General features: G+C 34.4%; 1 protein-coding gene across 1 annotated transcript; it reads right to left on the reverse strand.

The window, feature by feature from the left end:
* Positions 1 to 7,121: 7,121 nt before the first annotated feature.
* LOC119995567 (type IV inositol polyphosphate 5-phosphatase 9-like) lies at positions 7,122 to 10,579 on the reverse strand. Its single transcript, XM_038842081.1, has 8 exons — positions 10,395 to 10,579; positions 10,117 to 10,224; positions 9,325 to 9,631; positions 9,043 to 9,231; positions 8,875 to 8,892; positions 8,030 to 8,143; positions 7,489 to 7,640; positions 7,122 to 7,362 (listed from the first exon to the last, which is right to left on the reverse strand). Exons 1-8 carry the CDS (start codon positions 10,577 to 10,579, stop codon positions 7,122 to 7,124), a joined length of 1,314 nt encoding a protein of 437 aa, XP_038698009.1.
* Between the last annotated feature and the right edge of the window lie 9,657 nt (positions 10,580 to 20,236).

Below are 20,236 nucleotides of genomic sequence, written 5' to 3' on the forward strand. Positions count from 1 at the left end.
TGGGGTCAATTTTTTAAAAAATATCCATTTCGTCATTTCTCTCAAAAACAACTCGAGCTAAACGAACCCTAACCCCATTTTCTATCAGAAACTTTCATTTCCATCACCCAAGATCATCAACCAAGGTAAGGTTCTTCACTTTCAAGTTGTTTCAAGTTGGATTCATGACTTCTCTCTCTAGCCTACATATTCTTAAATTCCTCTCTTTGTCCTACATCATTTGAAACCTAAAGGAAGTTTGAATTCCTTCCTGTTACTTGTTTCTACAACCTTGGTAAGTTTCCTAAATCTAAAAGCTAGTATCTAGAGATTGGGGCATTTTGGATTCTAGGGTTTTGTGGGTTTAGGGGATAATCTTCGAATTAGATGAAATTAGTGATTTGATAGATTGATTTAGACTTGTCTATGATTGTGTTTCTAGATTCTTTTGTTGATTGGAGTAGCAAGCTTGAATAGGTGAAGTTCAAGAACTTGGAAAGTCTTGGGTAAGAAAAGGTAATGGTTTTTTGAGTTACTGGGTTAACTTGTGTTAGATATATGAAATTGAAGTTGTTGTATATTGATTGGAGGATGGGCTTGCCAAATAATAGATTGATTTGAGGCCGGAAAATTCAAGGTTGAGTATTGATTTACATAACAAATTTTAGAGTGCGAGGTAGAGAAATTTCACCCCTTTGCTATTTTCTTTGAATATGTCCTCCTATTAAGAACGTTTATCTTTTCCCATTGTTCATTATGATTTCGTTCTCGCCTTAATTGTCCCTAAGGGAGAACAACCCCATTGTGATTTCTTTGTTGTATGACTTGAGTTATATTGCATACCCTACATGTTCAGTCTTTTATTGAGCATGAATTATTCTTCAACATTCATCATGTAATAGTATATATGTAGGTTGTATGTATACTTCATTGCATAACCATGTTGGACATGCATTGTAGTTGCACGATAGATGTCGGGTATGGACTCGTACATCTCCTAGGTTTGATTGATGTGAAATGTGGAATGTCAGTGGGCTGTTTAGGGTTCCTATGAGTAGGGAACGCCGGTGGACCGAGTTAGGATTTCACATGCGCTTGAAGCACCATGCGGTGATGTCGTTGGGCTATTCAGGGTCCCGATGAGTATAGGGATGTCAGTGGGCCAAGTTAGGATCCCGTCTTGTGTTTTGGGTATACATGATGTTAGTTATCATATTGTTGTATTTGTGCTTTTCTATAATATTTCAACCTTATTATTGATTATTCATTCGTTATTATTCCCTACTGGGCCTTTTGTTCACCCTTTTCCTTTCCTTATTCCCTTCTCGTAGGTGAGTCTAGTTTCGATACCAGGGTTACGGATCAGGAGGAGCATGTGTGACATGGATAAGTCCCTGGAGAATAATAGGACTAGATGGTTCTAGAATTTGACTATGTTATTAGTATTTTGTCATACTTGTTTTTTTTAGTTGAGACATGTTGTATGATACCTCAATTCGATGGTTGGTTGGATGGTTGGGAGGGTGCTCCGTGTGATCAGGACTCCCGAATCGGGTTTATGGACTTCAGGTACTGATGATTGATTATGCATGCAGGATTGCTCCTTATGTTGGTTGCTTGATATATATGTTATTGTGTGTGGATAATTTATATGTGATTGTTAGGTGACCTGAGGCCCTGCTTAGACTTGAGAACTTATTTAAGATATGAATTATTAGATGGCTTGAGACCTTGTCTAGGTTGCGAATATATTTGTGATATTGCTGTGCGTTTACTCTAGGTTGGCACCGTCCGTAATACGGGAAGATGCTATCGAAATTTTCGATGGTTTGATGATTGAATTAATTAGTGGTTTGATTAATATGGTACCAAAAGTAATGCATTCTGGGTCGGGGCGTTACATGTATGATTCTTACATCAAGGCTTTTCTTATTAGAAACCTTTCCCTAATTTATGAGATGTGTACGAATATATCCTCTATGCAACACATGGTAAGTTGTAGTGAGAGTTTGTGTACTATCAAACACTCCAAAGTCCATATTTTCCCTGAACTCTCGATTCCTTTGTATCTATCCACTAAGCGTATTAGATTGACCTGTCGATCAATCCAAATACCAACGCTTAATCCATAAAGATCACTGTGCACAATTTCTGGTTGAACCTCATAGGTGGGTGCTTACACTTCCGTAACCCAAAGACTATATTGTAGGTATGCTCCCACACCCTATTGGCATACATCCAATCCATTGAGTATATTGACAATAGTGCGTGTCTCACTCATTGATGAATCAAAATGCACACGCTATAAGTGTGAAAGTATTGACCTACTCAAACTTAAGAGATATCGTTCTCCCACAACTATAGGATCAACAACTCATTGATAGTACTTTCTTGGTTGTTATTTCCTATATAAGTCCGTCAATGTATGTTGCCTTACATACACTAGTGCACCAATCCGAGAATCCTCTCGAGTAGTCAAGACAAACAACTCCCCTATTTGGAGATGTCCATGCACTACAACCTATATCAACAAAGTGCCTAGCTTTGTTAATCTAGTTGTGACTAATTTATTTAGGATGTAACAGTGAATCTTGTGTCTGTCTATACTCACACATAAAGTGATCTAAGTATCTAAGATTACTATAAATAGCATCCCTAGACATTGATAGAACATTCATACATAAATAAAATATTAAATAAAACATTTAAAACACAAATGCAACATTCATAAATTTCAAATTTGTCATCATACATGGTATGTTTTTAGGATATAATCCCAACAGCGGTGTTTGATGAAATGTCATACTAAAATTGAAAACATCCGAAGAATCCATTGGGGGGAATATTGAGATCTTGAAGGATGAAACTACTCATACTGACACAAGTCATGTAGTTCTGCCTAATAATCAAACTAAACATGAAGACGAGCCATTTCAAGAACATGAATCAGTACCTATTGAGACTGATGATATGAATCACCTCCAAGGAAGATGAAGGATCTAACTAAAATCTATGAATCATGTAACTTAGTTGTCAAGGAACCAGAGAAGTTTGCTCAGGCTAAGGAAGATCTTATATGGTGGAAAGCCATGGAAGAACAACTCAGTATGATATACCTAGGAATTGGTGAGTAGAGCCTAAGGTAGAGAGGTTGTTGTTGGACCTATGGTTCCACATGTCTAATTTTGATGATATTAAATCATTTGTAAATGATAATGAAACATTAAAGCAATATTTAATTTAAGTGAATTGAATTTAAATGAATATATCTTATTGATTACCTTACATGAATATATCATTGAAGTAAGGCTTTTGCCTAATACTATGTGAATTTGACATTTAATCATGCTTGATATATTGCTGGAAATTCAGAATTGCAAATAAACTAGAATGGACTAAGTTAGAGCATTAATTTTCCAATTATCATATCTTAACCAAATTAGGTCCAAATGACTTGACACTTGAACCACATGCACATGAAGGTCTAATATATGTTCTAGGACTATAATCATGAGAAATTAAGTGCATCACATATATATTTGGTCATATGCTTAAATTCCGTCAAAACTATGTTTTACCTGATTTTATGCATGTGTGTTCTTTGTGAACGTGGTGAACCAATTGAACTCCGATTTAAAAGAAATTTCGTGTGCACCTTATTTTCATCACTATGAACATATTTGGATTAGTAAATTTCAAGAGAAAAGGTCATTTACACTGAGTTTGTAAAATGACATTGAATTTACACTTAGAATATATCGGTTTTCGCTATTAGTAACCTATTTGCTTGGTTGAGTGACCAAATGATTTCCGAAGGTTATGAAATTTTATAGGAACATTCTAATACGTATAAAATGATTTACCATGCAGTAATCTGAATTTTCTGGATTGTTTTTATAATATAATTAACCTATGCGCTTCATATGAAGCTCTTTGAGCTTACATGCAATTGGGGAGTTCTACCTCCTATTCCTTGTAGGTTAATCATCATTGTGGTCTCATATGACTCAGAATTCAGTATGTTCAAGATTTTCGAAGTCCAGTTTCTAAGAATGAGCTTGGAGCTCTAGGAAACTATGAAAAATCCTAAATTCGCCAACTCTCCACTAAGGCATTTGATCAAGTTGAATGAATCCAGCATTGAGGCTATTGGTTATGGTCTTCATGGAGATACAACTGATATTTATCAAGTGAAGAGTGCAGCTGTGTTAAGTGTGTGACAAATTGGACCCGATCATGTGAAGCATGGAGACGTGTCCAACAAGGCTTTTACCAAAAATATACAAACATATGGGACAAGCCTTGTACTCTCTATTAGAAGTCGTATATTCCTTGTTTGGCTTCTTCATTCAAGACTTGTGCTACCAAGAAGTTAAGTTTGGTGCAACCAAACAAGGCCCTTGCCTAGGGTTTACTTTTGAAGTCTTGGAGCCAAAATGAAGGGACAAGATGGCATAGTACAATGTGCATCCATGGCTAAGAATTAACGAGAGTTTAAATGGTCAAGATTTGAAGACATACATTGATCCAAGGGTTGTGCTTGTGACAACACTTATGGAAGAAAGGTTCTACCTTTTCTCTCAAACTTCCAATGTCTATATGCTCTATGGTGGAGATTTGTTTGCTCAAATCATCAATGGTCAAGATTAGGAGCTGCAATGAATGGTAAAGATCAACTCTTGAAGTTTGATCCAATGGCAGCACGCATAGGAGAGTATTGACACAAAAGAAGGGTCTTCTCTTTCATTCAACTAGGAGAAGCAAATTGAAAATTATCCTTGAGAGAAACTTCTTGCTATCAAGTTCATCAATCATCAAGCTTTCTTGCTATTTGCTATGACAATCTTCTCCAATATAAGCCTCTACAATCAAGGACTTCTCACTACTCTTCCTTTTGCAAAAGGGAAGCTCCTATATCCTTTAGGCTTTGTTTACTTACAATCTTAACCTCTCTTGTTTTTAAAATCCTACCTTTGAGAGTGTTGCTGTAATCTTGAGAGTTCCACACCAAATACCTTTGAGGTAACTTGTGAGAAACTTGCCTGAAAACCCCATTGAGAAAGTCCCTTTGTTAGGGCAAATTGTAAATATTGAAGTTTGAGGGAGTTCTTAGAAACCCTTGGTGTAAGGAGTTTTGTGGGTCTCTTAAAACCACACCTTAGTGGAGTTGGGAAAATCCTAGGTTGGTGAATCTAGGTAGTAGACGTAGGAGAAGGGTCTCCGAACTACTATAAATCGTTGTGTTGATTTCCTAGTTTACTTGCTTCTATTTACTACTTGTTTCAAACTATAGGATTTTCAAAACCCTAATCTGTCTGATATTAGCAGGCTGCCTTAAACTTTGAATTTTGATCTGAAATTTTGATATATTGTTTATTAAGGTGTTGTGACATTTCATATAAAATTTCGTTGCATTTCAACATCATTTGATAGGTGAAATCTGAGTTGAAAAATCTGTGCGCAGTGTGTTGTTTGAAAATCTATTTTGTGCAATTCTTGATTATTTGATATTTGATCACTCACTATATTGTATCACATCTTGCATTGGATTGAATATTGATTAGGATAATCATTAGAGTCCAAATTTGTGTGGTACTTGTTAATTGTCATTAATTTGTTTAAATTGAAAAAGATATTCCAATTGGAATTTGGAGACACAATTCACCTCCCCTCTTGTATTAAACTCGATCCTTCAGTTGTGGGGGGTAAAATGTATCAGAGAATGTCCAAAGCTGGAAACAATCAGTGATGAAAATAGAGAATGTCCAAAACTAGAAACAATCAGTGATGAAAATAAAGATGGCGACGCATCCGGAGAATGACAAAGTCAGACGTGATCATAATGTGAGGATTCTATTGATTCATTAACACCTGAAATCAAGCCAAGATCAAAGCTATGCGTTATACATTCACGCCTAAAGTCCAGCCAAGATCAAAGCTATGCGTAATACATTCACACCTGAAGTCAAGCCAAAATAGTAGCTGTGCATAATACAAGGCTGTTACTAGTCATCAGTTTTTTGGAAACTTAACAACAAACTAGGGATATTATAGAATATAGTTAAGACTCAAATGACTGTACAAATCTTGTGTTCACATTACAAATATTACATGTATATATTCACAATTGTATCAATGAAAAGTATTGCTCATCCATTACAAAATGGATCTACAAAGTGAAGCTAAACCCTGATAGTAGGGTGCAAAAGTATAAGGCCAGATTGGTGGCCAGAGGCTTCACCCAAAAGCCTGAAATAGACTTTCAGGAAACCTTCACGCCGATGGCAAGGCTGGAAACTATTAGAATCTTATTGTCTGTTACTGCTCTACAGAGGTGGCAGATACACCAGTTTGATATTAAATCTGCATTCTTGAATGGCACTCTAGAGGAGGAAGTTTATATATGCCACCCAGAAAGCTCTATATGGTATAAGGCAATCACCATGAGCCTGGTACTCTAAAGTGGACAAATTGTTTAAGAAGAGAGGCCTGCAGAGAAGTAGAATTGAAAGTACTTTATATAGTCTAAAACAGGAATAGTCAGTGTTAATTTTCATCTATGTGGATGATCTAATCATCACTGGAAATGACAGTAAACTGATTCAGGAGTTCAAGGCGAGCATGACGAAGGCATATGAGATGAGTGATCTTGGATTGCTCAGAGACTTCCTAGGCCTTGAAGTGGAACAAAGTGCTGAAGGAATTTTCATCTCCCAAACAAGCTCTGCTAAGTATGTCCTTAAGAGACATAATATGCTGGGTTGTAATCATGTTGTGATGCCGCTTATTATAAATGAAAAACTGTAGAAGGAGGATGGTTCAGGAAGAGCTGATGCTAGTGTTTATAGGAGTCTTGTGGACAGCCTTCTGTATTTGACCACCACAAGACCTGATATTGTGTTTTGTGCTAGTCTTTTGTCCAGATATATACAGAAACCAAGTCCTATTCATTTTGGAACAGCAAAGAGAGTACTCAGATACTTGCATGGTACTCTGGACACTCAATAGCAAATAATTTGAGTAATTGTTAACGGAACAGAAGACTCGCAAGCTCCTTTTCTTTTCTATATATTAATATACGTATAAAACAGAACATCACACTATAATATCATATAATATTGAGTATATATATGTATGTATATTTAAAACTTGAAGCTTGAGCTTCCATCAAAAAGATTGACTCCCTCGTTTGAGGATAGTTGATGTGTAAATCTCTCAAATCTGTTTGACAGAAAGAAGCTTTGGATTCCTTTCAGTGTTCTTAAGACATTAACCTCTGCAGTAAATATTGCCTTGACAGGTCTATGGTCTGACAAGTTTGATTCACCTCTTGTGTACAAGTACTGCTTTAGTCCCTCCCCATACCAAATTATCCTGTCACACCTGCACGTAATAACAACAATAACTAACAATTTTTAACATAGATTCATAATTAAAGTTGAATTAAAAAGTCCCGAAAGCCGATTATTTAAGTAATTAGAGATTTTAAGTATAGTTTTATATATATACCATGCCGGAGATCGCCACTTATGGGCTTTTTTGGCTTGAGTGAATCCAAAATATACATCAGAATCTGGCCAATATTTGTAAGTTGGAGGGAATTGGATTGTTCCCTCATGCCAACCTTCAAATACTCGTCCCTCCATGAGCTCCATCCTTAGCTAATTAATTCATTCATTCCAAATGACAATTCAATAAGTTTAATTAGAATCCTAAACTATCTATCTACATACAATACTTAAAAAATCTAGGCAATGAGATAATTTTTCACTAAAACATAATAAAAAAAATCTATGTGATTAGTATGGTAACTCTATAAGCATATATATATATATATATATATATATATATATAGATACTAACTTGAGTATAATCTTTAAAATAATTAATTTAATATAATGTTTATTAAAATTTATATTTTGTTTTTTTGTTAATACTATTGTGCAGGTTCTAAGACTAGTTTGAAATTAGTTTTTATATAGTCATATAGATACAATTAATAGATAATAGTAATTTTAATATTAATTGCATGAATGTTTTAATTAATTACCTGATCATTTTCTAGTAAAGTACTCCAATCTCCTCTGTCTACCAACAATCGGGTTGTTGCTTCTGGTAAAGAAATTCTATAATTCAAATCTCCAAGCAAAATCACGCGACTGCACTGAGTCAACCATAATTAGTAGCTGATATCACCAAGATTTTATGAAATTAATCGATTAATTAATTAAACCACCTTTATGGGCATAACTAACTAATTATTTTTTAAAATTTTTTATTAGAATATTAGTTAATTGGTTATCGAACAATGGCCGGTTTTACCAGCATAAAAAAATGAATTATTTTAAATTAGCTGGATTAGCTGCCAATCAAAATATATTCAGCCCCACAAATTAGAAAAAATTTTAAAAAATTAGTAGCTGATATCACTAAGATTTTATGAAATTAATCGATTAATTAATTAAACCACCTTTATGGGCTTAACTAACTAACTAACTAACTAATTATTTTATTTTATTTTCAAAAAAAAAAATTATTTTTAAAATTTTTTTTATTAGAATATTAGTTAATTGGTTATAGAACAATGGCCGGTTTTACCAGCATAAAAAAATGAATTATTTTAAATTAGCTGGATTAGCTGCCAATCAAAATATATTCAGCCCCACAAATTAGGAAAAATATTAAAAAATTAACCCAAAATTTGAAGTTTACCTAAAAGGTACCAACATAATTACAGGAAATCAAATAGTACAATACTTCTGGCGGCCAAAAAGTCTACAAGGACAAATCAAAGTTCGGTCAATTCTTTAAATAAGTACCTAGCACAAAATTTAATTGCCTATTCTTGTATCACTCTAATGGTTTATTATGAAACAAAGTTATTATTAGTTAAACCATGATTTTGCATGATGCCTTAATTAAAAAGGTTAAATTGAATAAAGTTAAATTAAAAGCTAATTAATTAAAAAAAATGGATGGTTTGATTGATCAAGAATTAATGGATTTTTTAAAGAAAATTTGGAGGGTTTAAATTGAAAGTATATCAAATTTAAAAATTTATACATACTCATGATCTAAAATCTTTCTGGGCAAATGGAGTGAAAGGCTTGTAGGAAAGTATGTACGAGATAGTATTTCAGACACATCAGAGTTCCTATGCTTTTCGTCACCTTCTTTGCCCCCAGAAGCCAAATGATTGCACACAAAGCAGAAGCTTGTTTCATGTAACTGAAATCTAACTGATACCGAACCCTGCAAAGCCACAATTTTTACAATTAGAGAAAAATAAAAATAAAAATAGCATATTTGTCATTTTCATCCAACAATTAAATTTTTACTTGGTACCTTGTTTCCTAGGCAACCCATAATGCCACAACCTACGCACGAGACACTGGGATGTCGGATGTATGGACGAACGTTTCTTCTAACCCAAACTGAGATCAATAACCCCACCATCTGCTTGCTTACTATACACCAGAAGTCCTGATCGTCGAGACAATCAGTAGTGCTGCTCTCCACTTGCATATTATCTTCTTTGTTACATTTCCTTTTGTTCAAAGCTTCTCTAATTAGTGAATTCCATTTCCTTGAAATATCCATATTCTCGGATCCCAGAATATTGGATGCTCTTAGAGGTACCATTTCCTGAAATCTGTATAAAACATCATCATATATCATTGAAATTAAGAAATATATTTCCAAATATTTCAGGGTCGATAGGCTGCATAAATTTATAAAACAATTATCTTTGAACAAAGACTAATTAAGTTTATCCAATCTAAAACTCAAATCAATCTTAAATTATCTCAAATAAAGAAAATCAGTTAGGATAATTTAGTTAACCTGCCACCTTTTAATTTTTCTTGTTTTTATATAGTTAAAAACAAAAGGTTGGGTACGTCAATTCTTTTATACTTTTAACTAAGTGCATTTATTTATGAAACGATCACATTAATTTTTGCAGTAATGGTTTTAAAAATCATTGAAAAAAGAAAGAAAAAAAAACCTTCGGTCACTAGTTAAAGGCCTTGTATATATATTAAAAAAAAGAAAAAGAAAAAGGCATTAAGGGTGCATGAGCAAAAACAAAGAATCATGATTCATGACACACATATATATACATGCATGAGGACTTACCCAAGAACATATATGTCACAAAGGGTGTTGAATGTGTCCAGCCAATCTTCCATATTCAAATCTCCATTTGGTGTAACCCCGCCAACATTCCACGTGCTAACAAAAACCCTGAAACAATCAAATATTTATTACACAAAAGATTCTTATATATGCGCATACATACATATATATATATATATATATATATATATATATATATATATGTTGTTAGTTAGAGATATCTATAAAATTCAGGATTAAAAAAGAAGAAAAGTTCATTTTGCTGAATGATTAATTACTTGTAGGTTTGTAAATCCTTGTGATTAATATTATTGAGGATGCTATCAGAGCTGAGAGATCGGTGCTCAATGCTTGGAACCTCAAGCAAATCAGGTTGTGTGTTGCTTTTGGGGAAATCAGCAACAAAGCTGTTGCTTCCCAGTCCTTTCTTCAGAATCTTGTTAGCTACTAATCTCGGCCACATCACCTAAACATTAAACACTTAGTCATGAGGACATTAACATATGTATATATAATGAAGGAAGGTAAAGAACAGTGAGAATCAGAAGGTGCTCACTTCACTTTGTTTGCTGAACATGGTGGTGTTGTTATGTGTGTGCGTGTGTGTGTGTGAGAGAGAGAGAGAGAGAGAGTGCTGTGATGTTGGTGCAGGTAAGGATAAGAGAATAAGTAGATAGAGATGATGGTGATCAGGGAGTAACGGAGAGAGACCTCTGCAAGTTGGGGGTAGAGGAAGCCCTAGTGACGTGAAATGGGTGTCATCCAAACATGCATGCCGGGTCTCTCATCTTCTCTTAGTTATATTATTATTATTATTATTATTATTATTATTATTATTATTGTTGTTGTTGTTGTTGTTGTTGTTGTTATGTGTTTTCAGTGGTTTAGAAGGATATGTTGAATCTTTCACATCATTGCTTATGTTTTAAAGTGCAAGTTGTAGCTGCTACCTGCTGCTGGCTCCACCACAAAAACTACGCACCAATAAGATATTGTAAATATATACACACAATACCTGCTATTGGTTACAGTCTTACAAATCAAAATGTGCTCCACTGATAAACTTGCAGACTAAAATTACATTCAATTTTTATAAATAGTCTTTCTACATATTATGTGCAGACAGTAATGTCTACTTATAATTACATTTACATTTATGAAAATTACATGTAACCCATCAGTTTAATAATTCATAAGAGTCAATCAAGTCAATGTAATAGCTTTATTCTACTATTTTATTTTAGAATTGATTGTTTAAAATTTATTATTTTAATATAAATTCCATTGTTTTTTAAATCATAATTTAGTTTTAATTCTGAATTCATTAGTTTTTGAAATTCCATTGAAAAAAACAATGAAATTAAGATTTTACCAATAAAACTCATCAACAATTGATATTATTAGAAAGAATTTTTATGCACTGATTCTGAATATGTAAATTTTTTTAAAATCTAATATTTTATTTGAGAGGTAAAAGGTTTTAAAATTTCGTTTAAAATATTTGGACTCTCTTGGACTACTAACATATTTAATCAGATTTTATTGCAGTGTATTTTGTGCCAATGACTACTGTGCGTATCGAGGATGGCCACATGGCCATGACATATATGAGATATCTAGAAACATCTCTCCTTTTTATTTCCTGTGGCGGTCGACCCACTATGAGAATACATACATATATACACACACAAGAATGATAAAATATGAACCAACTATGTGAGCTCAAAATCAAATAATAGTAATAAATCACATCTTTAAAAAATCACCATTATTTTACACCTTTATATTAGATTATTATGTGAGAATTATTTTATATATATATATATATATTTAGACACACACCATTGTTCAGGTGCCAGAGCCTAATGTACGGGTCTGCCTTAAAAGGCAGGTTTTGAATGTGTGGGTCCCACACTTGTTATGTTTTTAAAACCTGCCCTTTTAGGGAGGTCCGCACTTTGCTCACGTGTGGAATTCCACACCTGAGCAGTGCTCTATATGTGTGTGGATGCGTTGTTACATCAAAGGTATTTTCCATCTTGGTATCTCTATGGACATTCTTATCCTCCCCTCACGATTTTATTTTAAGAAATTATTTTGTCTTTTCCATTGGAACCCATAACTTATTTACTTTGGGAGAGTGAGTACCCAAGTGACCAATTTATACGGATGCGTCTTTACATACAAAGGTATTGTCCACTCTAGGATATATGTCAGACATTCCTCCTCTCCCCTCACGGTTTTATTTCAGAAAAATATCTCATCTTCCATATTCGAACCCATAACCTCTTTGATTTGGAAGAGTAAATACCCAAGTTGTGACCAGCCCGTCAGGCTCCCAAGGTCTGAATTCTTCTAATTTGTTTCGATTACGTTCATATATATCTTAATTTAGAAGCAAGTTAATCGCAGATTAAAGATGCTAGAGCAAATTGTTGTATATCAATATTAAGGTATAAGATGAAGAAATATTAAACAAATTTGGGTGAAATTTTGTCGTTTAATGGGTATTATTAAAAAAATTATGCATATGATGCTACAATAGTATCTAACCTAACATTTCGAAAAGATTAACATTATTTATATCTTTTTTTATTAAATACACTCCATTAATCCTTTAAAAATACATTGGAGTGAGGTGTACATTGTAAAAAATGGGGTGCAAATAATATTGATCTTGGAAAATTCATATGTTTTTTGGCATCCCACAATCACAACATAAGATATATAAAATCGTAAATTATTTGCAGTAGTACCCTATATAAAATCGTAAATTCATATATTTTTGAATTGAAAAGTAGAAGCAGGTTGTATTTGATAGGCTGTAATGGTAAGAAACACTAACCAATATAAAAATGTATTCATGGAGAGTGACCCTTGTCATTTTCAATGGATCTCTCTCCCATCCAACACTAGAATATAAAAATAAAACTTTTTTTTTATAGAATACAATTTTTTAATTATTTTTTGTTTATTTTATGCACATTTGAAGACGATCTTCAAATCAAGAATCACGGCATCAATAAGGGATCATCCACCCATTAGATCGTGGGTTCGAATCTTACCCTTTTTTAAACCACTGTTTCAAAAAAAAAAAAAAATCACGGCATCAAATGCCTAAGTTATGTGGATATTATAATTGAAATTTGTACAATACTCTATGCAAAGATAAAGGGTTTTGACACCAAATTATATGCCCAAAAAAACTCATAATTAAGTAATTTACCTGCAAATTCTTATAATCTTAATTGTTCTAGAGTTGATAAATGAATACTAAAATTTGGCATATAACAATAAACGAGCTCTAACATTTCACATGTAATTCTTCAAATATACTTTTTTCCCTTCTAGAAAGTAGATCTTATTGAAATTCTTACATATATTGTTTGATGATAATTAATGACAAGATTTACTTTATAATGTTCTAACAATTATTGTTGGATATTGGTGCATATAAATGAGTCTACTTTGGGGACAATTAAATGTGGGACCCACACCTTTTGGGATGGGTCGAAGTTTGAGTACGTACATCCCCGAGTGTAAATGAGCGTAGTACATTTACATTACAAAAATCAATAATGCGTGAATGAGAAATTGATCCTAAAATTATCCGCATGGAATTATGTAAGTTGGTGTATATATATGGTGGTATGTATCCAATCCCACATTGAAAATTTTGGAACTCAAGAATGAGTTTAATTATGATGCTCCTTGTAGGGAGCATGAACTTGGGCCCAAGGGCACCCGTGGTTTTGTGGGAGAAAGCCTTAATTACATGAGCTTAGACTTGGGTTGTGCTCAAGGGCCAGGGTAGGTTGGGTAGGGTTGGCCAGTGTGCTTCTATTAACATGTTACCAATGAAGCCTGAGGTGAAATTACTGGGACGACTGCAAGCACATAGATGGAGAAATTAATCACTTTTAAGATCAGAGGTGAAATCACACTGACTCGATTTGTTTTTACTCAATTTATATATGTGTATCGTGTGAACGTTGCTAACGTGTTCGTTTTCTTACCGACATAAAAACAGGTGTTTTGAACTTCCGGATCTAACAACTATCAAACAACATTCAAGCTGCAAAGTCGGCACATACATAACATTATTGGTGTCAATTTTTTATATAGACTTTTAATATTTGTTAAGAAAAAATAACTATTCGAAGCAACTTGAACTTAATAAAACAAATTAATCTAAAAGTTGTTGATTGAAAATAGAAATCTTGATCCGATTCAACCATTAGAACCATGACATTTAAGGTTTTCCTTTATTAAATCACTTGGGTAATAGTCTAATTGGTGAATCTCTTTGGGGTTAAATTGTATAGACTCGGGAAGTTATGAGTTCGATTTCTATTGGGAGCAATATTCTTGTGGCCATGCACTAGGTTTTGACTCAACTTATCATGTCTTTATATAGGTAGGAAACTTCTATGCGTGCGAACATGACGGTCTAAGTTTATGCTCATATCAGATGTCCAAAGGGGCAACCTTATATAGTGTATTTATCAGTTATAAAAGAAAGAAAGAAAGAAAGTTTTCCTTATTAACCTATAAAACGATCGACTCCTTACTTTTGAAATATAAGAGAAGGATAGTGATATGATAAAACATTAGGGCCATACATGTTTAGATTAACATTACAGTGCATTGCATTGTATAAAATATGTAGAAATTGGTAGTTAAGACAAAAGAGTTAACGTCCAAAACAAATATTTTCTCTAAATTAATTGATGATTAGGATCCTATCTAGTGGAAAAGTATGACAATATTTATTAAACTTCTTTTCAAAAGCTTGTTTTGTTATGGGAAGGCAGAAGTATTGTAGAACATTATTATTTGGTTGGTAAAACCTGACCAATGTGACTCTATTTTTGGTCTTACTTAATCTAATTACTATATGTTAAACCATCCGTGAAGATAAAAACATAATGCAAGTTGAACTTCTTTACATAAATTATGACTCTTGGATGCAAAACTAATAAAGATTATTGGTATGTAGTATATGTTTGTTAAATAAAGAACAATTAATGATGTCACGTTAGGTATGTATTACAAATTGTTGATTATATATTCGAGAACTTTCATGCAAATTTGAATGTGTACATACATACAACATTGGATGGACTACAGCGATCATGGTTGGCATGCTTGCGTACTGATGAACACCTATCAATATCATCGTTTAATAAATAATTATTGATCACCACAAAGAGTTTGAAGTACCATTTAAGGATTGTCCTGACCTCCTCGAGTGGGCAGTGCCACAAATCTCTATGGATAGTGTCAAGCTTCGTAGTATTGAACGAGCTATCGAGTGGCGATGGAGTTAAGTATCTTGTTTCACATCGCCCAATAAAAGATGTAAAATAGATAATATAATAGGTCAAACTATCAAACTAGTAATAAAAGTTTTTCCTACTATGAGCTAGTGTTGAGCTTAGGAAGACAAAGTTGTATGATCGGTATGGATTAGCACAAAACAGACAAAGAGTTACTAGTGCGAAAAGATGGACTGCTACAAACACAACTCACTACTAGGAAATAGTAAATTAAGGGAGTTCCATCACAAAAACCCTTGTAGTAAAAAATTTTCAGACAAAAAGTTACGACGGAATTACATTTGTGATAGAATAAAAAATTCATTGTCATTTAACGATGAACCACGAACATAATCCTTTGCAACTTGCCAAAGAAATTAGGAACGTATTTTCCAACACGAACTATTTATTTTTTAATTAATGTGATATTCCCCAAATACCCCCACTAATGGGAGAAGGCCACGTGGCAGAGTAAGTTCCAGTGAGGGCAATGTGGGTGACGTACCGAAGGGTAAACTTCGGTTCTTGACCGAAGTGTATACCTCTGCACTATCAGACCGAAGACCACACTTCGATAACCGTACTACAGAAGCATCTACGCACGAAGCTTCAACTAATGAAGAGTACTCATAGGACGCCAATTCTAGATAGAGTCCTACTCCCCTTTGGAGAGTGATACAGATAGAATTTACCATCCGAGAAACCCTCTGGAAAACCAATGAGAGAGAGTTTGACTCCTACTACAACTCGAACACTTCAAACTCATATAAAAGGGGAACCTCTGCCCTCAGGTAAGGGATCGAACTCCTGCATTCTAAAATACTTACTGAGCAAGAGGCAACGCTCGAAGCAACGAGCCATCCTCCCAAGTTTAGTACTGTACTGACTTGAGCATCGGAGAGGTCCCCCCGAGTACACCCTCGGGGCCCTACCGAAGCTTACGTTCGCTTCTTGTGCAGGAAGGAAAGAAGAGATCACGTACCAGCAAAGGAGAAATTAGTTATTCCAGCTCAGTCTGACTTGACTGATTTGTCTGATAGGGTAGACCTGTTTTAGACATCATCAGTTTGGCGCCGTCTATGGGAAAGAAGTACACTTCCCTAAAGAAATTCACAATGGTCAGATTGAGAAAGAATGTCGCTTCTACTTCAGAAACAATCCGTCTTTGTTCCTCCCCACTCATGTCGCAAGCTACTGATCGTATTTCACTGATCTGTGATCTGACCTATGAACTAATCTCATAACTCGGAGTTCATCCGACCCATGAGCTCATCTATCTCCTATCGAAAATCTTGAGAATGCGATTTGGATTGTCCGCCAGAGGAAGATGATGAATAGTGCAGACGACGCGTCTTTGATCCAAGGCCGTAGACACGTCATTTCGTATTGAACCCCCAACCGCCTCCATGAATATATAATTCTCATCCGACTGCTCAAAAGGTGGCTCGCCGCCACTCCCAGAGGTCGATGCCTGTGTGGATTGGCCTTCCATTAAGTTGTTACAGTCATCCTGTATCAAAAGTAAAAAATTTATAATATCAAATATCATATTAATATATTCAAATTTAATAAAATTTATATTACTTACGTATGTCTTGTTGCTCGTGCATCAACGAAGTCTTGCATACCCTTTTTCTAGTGGGTACGAAGAAAGACCTCAACATGGATGGGATCTCGATCATATTCTTCTTTTTGCAATGTAATTTAAAAGACAAGTTAATTTTTATTTTATCATAGATAAACAATTGAAAATGTAAACTTGATTAAAAATTATAAATTTTAACAATCTCTTATAATGCTCTGAGTGTGGAACAAAGCCACCGGTATCCCACCAATGTCAGATAATCGTTTCATCTTTCCCTTCTCCCTTTTCTTCACCGCTTCACGTACTTTGGGTCCATCCTAATCGTGTGATTCTCATCTCTGACTCTCTCCGGCATCCATTCACCTTTGTCTCTCCCACTTTGAACCTTCTCCATCATTCCCCAAAATAATTCCCCACTCTTCTTATTCCCCAATCTCTTTATTTCACGATCGTAAGTGGAGTCCCACTTATATCTCTTCTGCAAAATATAAAATTCAAATAACAATAGTTAGCATTAGTTAGCATATGTTAATTAAAGAACACAATTTTGTAAGATACTTTATACTTACTAAACTCCACAAAATATAAATCCTTGTACTCACTAGTACTACTCTTCCATGTATTTGCGGCATGCTCGAACTTGCCCTTCATGATCGAACTGATCATCCTATGAATGGAAGAAGGCTCGAAACTAGAAATTAAAAAAATAATAACATATTAGTGACGTAAATATTTCTGTAATTAATGTATAACATATAAGAGTAACAAAAAATGTACTTACACAGAGTCAGAATATGATCATATCCACATACGATCGACCATGTGCTATCCAAAACCCCAATATGTTGGGATAAGGAGCAACCGCCAACCCGTGTGTCCGATGGCCGGATCTGGGTGGTGGGTGCATGTGGGATAGGGGCATATATGGAGGGGTCTGTATACAGTCTGCAACACATATACAAATGACATCTATAATTCACTTAGACTTTGCTTGGATTGAAAAATGAAAAGTAGAGTAGAGTTAATGGAGGGAGAGTTAAGTGAGGGGCAGTTATGGGAGAGGGACAATCTTAACTTACCCTTACTTGGATAAGAGGTAGAGTTAAGGAGAGTTAATATATGTGAGTTACAAAAATACCCTTATTAAAATTAAAATGAGTAAAAAACTTGTAGTGATGATTTTGGAAATAGTAAACAACCAGGATACTTAAAGCAAGCAAAGGAATCTAAATTCTATATGACTAGTGTCTCTCATTAAGCTATATAGCTTTTGAAAAGCTAGCGCCCAAAGGTACTTGATTTAAGCCGGTCGACGTTTGATAGAGTAGGAAGCTATAGCTTACTGAAAAAAGGCCCAATTTACTTGGAAAGTTTGAAATTTGAACATAAAAAGTCATGGATTAATTATAGTACAGTTATTTTTTGACGTAAGTACCAGCCATGATGCTAATACTTGGACATTCTACACTGCATTTATAGCAATCTTCATTCCAAATTCACAAGTATATGAGAGGTTTATTCACCAAGGAAATATAGAGATAAAAAATCTATGAAAATGGATGGGTGGTCTCACGCATAGAAGAGAATGATCAAGTAATGATGGAGAAGATAGAGAGAGAAAAGAGGGAGCCCCAAAATGATGAGATATACATGCATACGGGGCATCTTGATATGAATGGTGATGAGATAGAAGAGGAAGAATGGAAGATGAGGAGGAAGAATGGTGATAATGAATCAATGACAATATAAGATCTTGAAGTTCCACATCCCACATCGTAAACATAAAAGAGAACTAAAGGGAAAGAGGCTTTAAAAGTATGAAACAACCCACTAACCATTCAAGCCTCTCATGTATGATTGTTATATGATCGGGTTATCGTGTCACCCGATTACCCAAAAATTAATAAAATAATAACTTGAAACCCGACCTTGTTCTTTTATTATCGGGTCGGTTTTGACCCGGACCGATAAAAAAGATTTCGGGTCTACCTGATAAGCCCCGGGTCGGGCCGGGTTTTCATATCCGATGTACATCCCTAATTAAATCAATTAAATAATTTATATTCTTTCAAAATGATACATTCATCTATATTGTGTTGACCCACCCATCCATGCTTCGAATGATAGATGTACCAGGAGATGTTCCATGGAGTCAAAGAAACACGGGGAAAATATATGCTCCAATTTGTAAAGGATCACAAGAATGTTGACCTCCATGATGCTCAATTGATCTTCTTATAGCATAGTCGAACATATATCTCAAAAAACTAACTCAACTTAGTAAGAACAACTCAAATGGGATAGGGTAATGCCCGAAATGCAACTGGAAGTAGCTATTGTATGAAAAAATGATAGTCATGACTTTTCATCCCAAATAGCTTTCCTTCCCTCATGTCTACACACCTGACTAGGTTGGATGTATAATCATTTGGAAACTTTAATTGAAGACGCAATCACACACAACTTTTTTTTGCTCCATATTGAGACAAAATTATGCTTTCAGTTTGACTGATTTACCATTATCATATTCCACTAACTCTAAAGCTCTACGTTTGCAATAATGTGAAAAGGTCCAACCAGAACTTAGCATCATCCTTCGTTTTTTTCTTAATGTCCATACACATATTGAAAACGTTATCAAACAATCTTCTCAATATACAAAACATCAAGGTTATGTCACATCAATTGTTAGGCCAATATGTCCATCTCAAAAGATGCTCTTCTTGGTCCAATTATGTTCTTGGCCATATCCAGATAATGATAATGGCTTGGTCTCAGTAATCTTTAGAAAATTCTGAACTCTTGCCAACACTTCTTCTCCAGACAAACTTGGAGGAGGTTTTGATCTCTCCATTCAATTTTTAAAAAATGCATCCTTGTTCCGTCTAATAATGAATTTTTCCTACCATTTTTCAAGGTACTCCATACAACAAAGACATGCAAACTTCCTAGCAGTCATCCATCCAGACAACATATCATAGGCAGGAAAGTCGTTAATAGACCTTATCAACCCAATTCTCCCTACAATAGATTCATCTTTTACAAACAATTATACAGTGGGGTTTGGGTCATTTGCCGTTATAACCTTATTATAGGTTATTTTGAGATGGCTAAAAATGGCAATATCAATTGCCATTATAAACTCAATGAATTATGGTGATAATTCCATTTTTCAAGTGGTGCGCTTTTGTTCCCTCAAGTTTTTCGACAATTTTAT

Source organism: Tripterygium wilfordii, chromosome 3, assembly GCF_013401445.1.
Source record: "Tripterygium wilfordii isolate XIE 37 chromosome 3, ASM1340144v1, whole genome shotgun sequence".
Taxonomy (NCBI): domain Eukaryota; kingdom Viridiplantae; phylum Streptophyta; class Magnoliopsida; order Celastrales; family Celastraceae; genus Tripterygium; species Tripterygium wilfordii.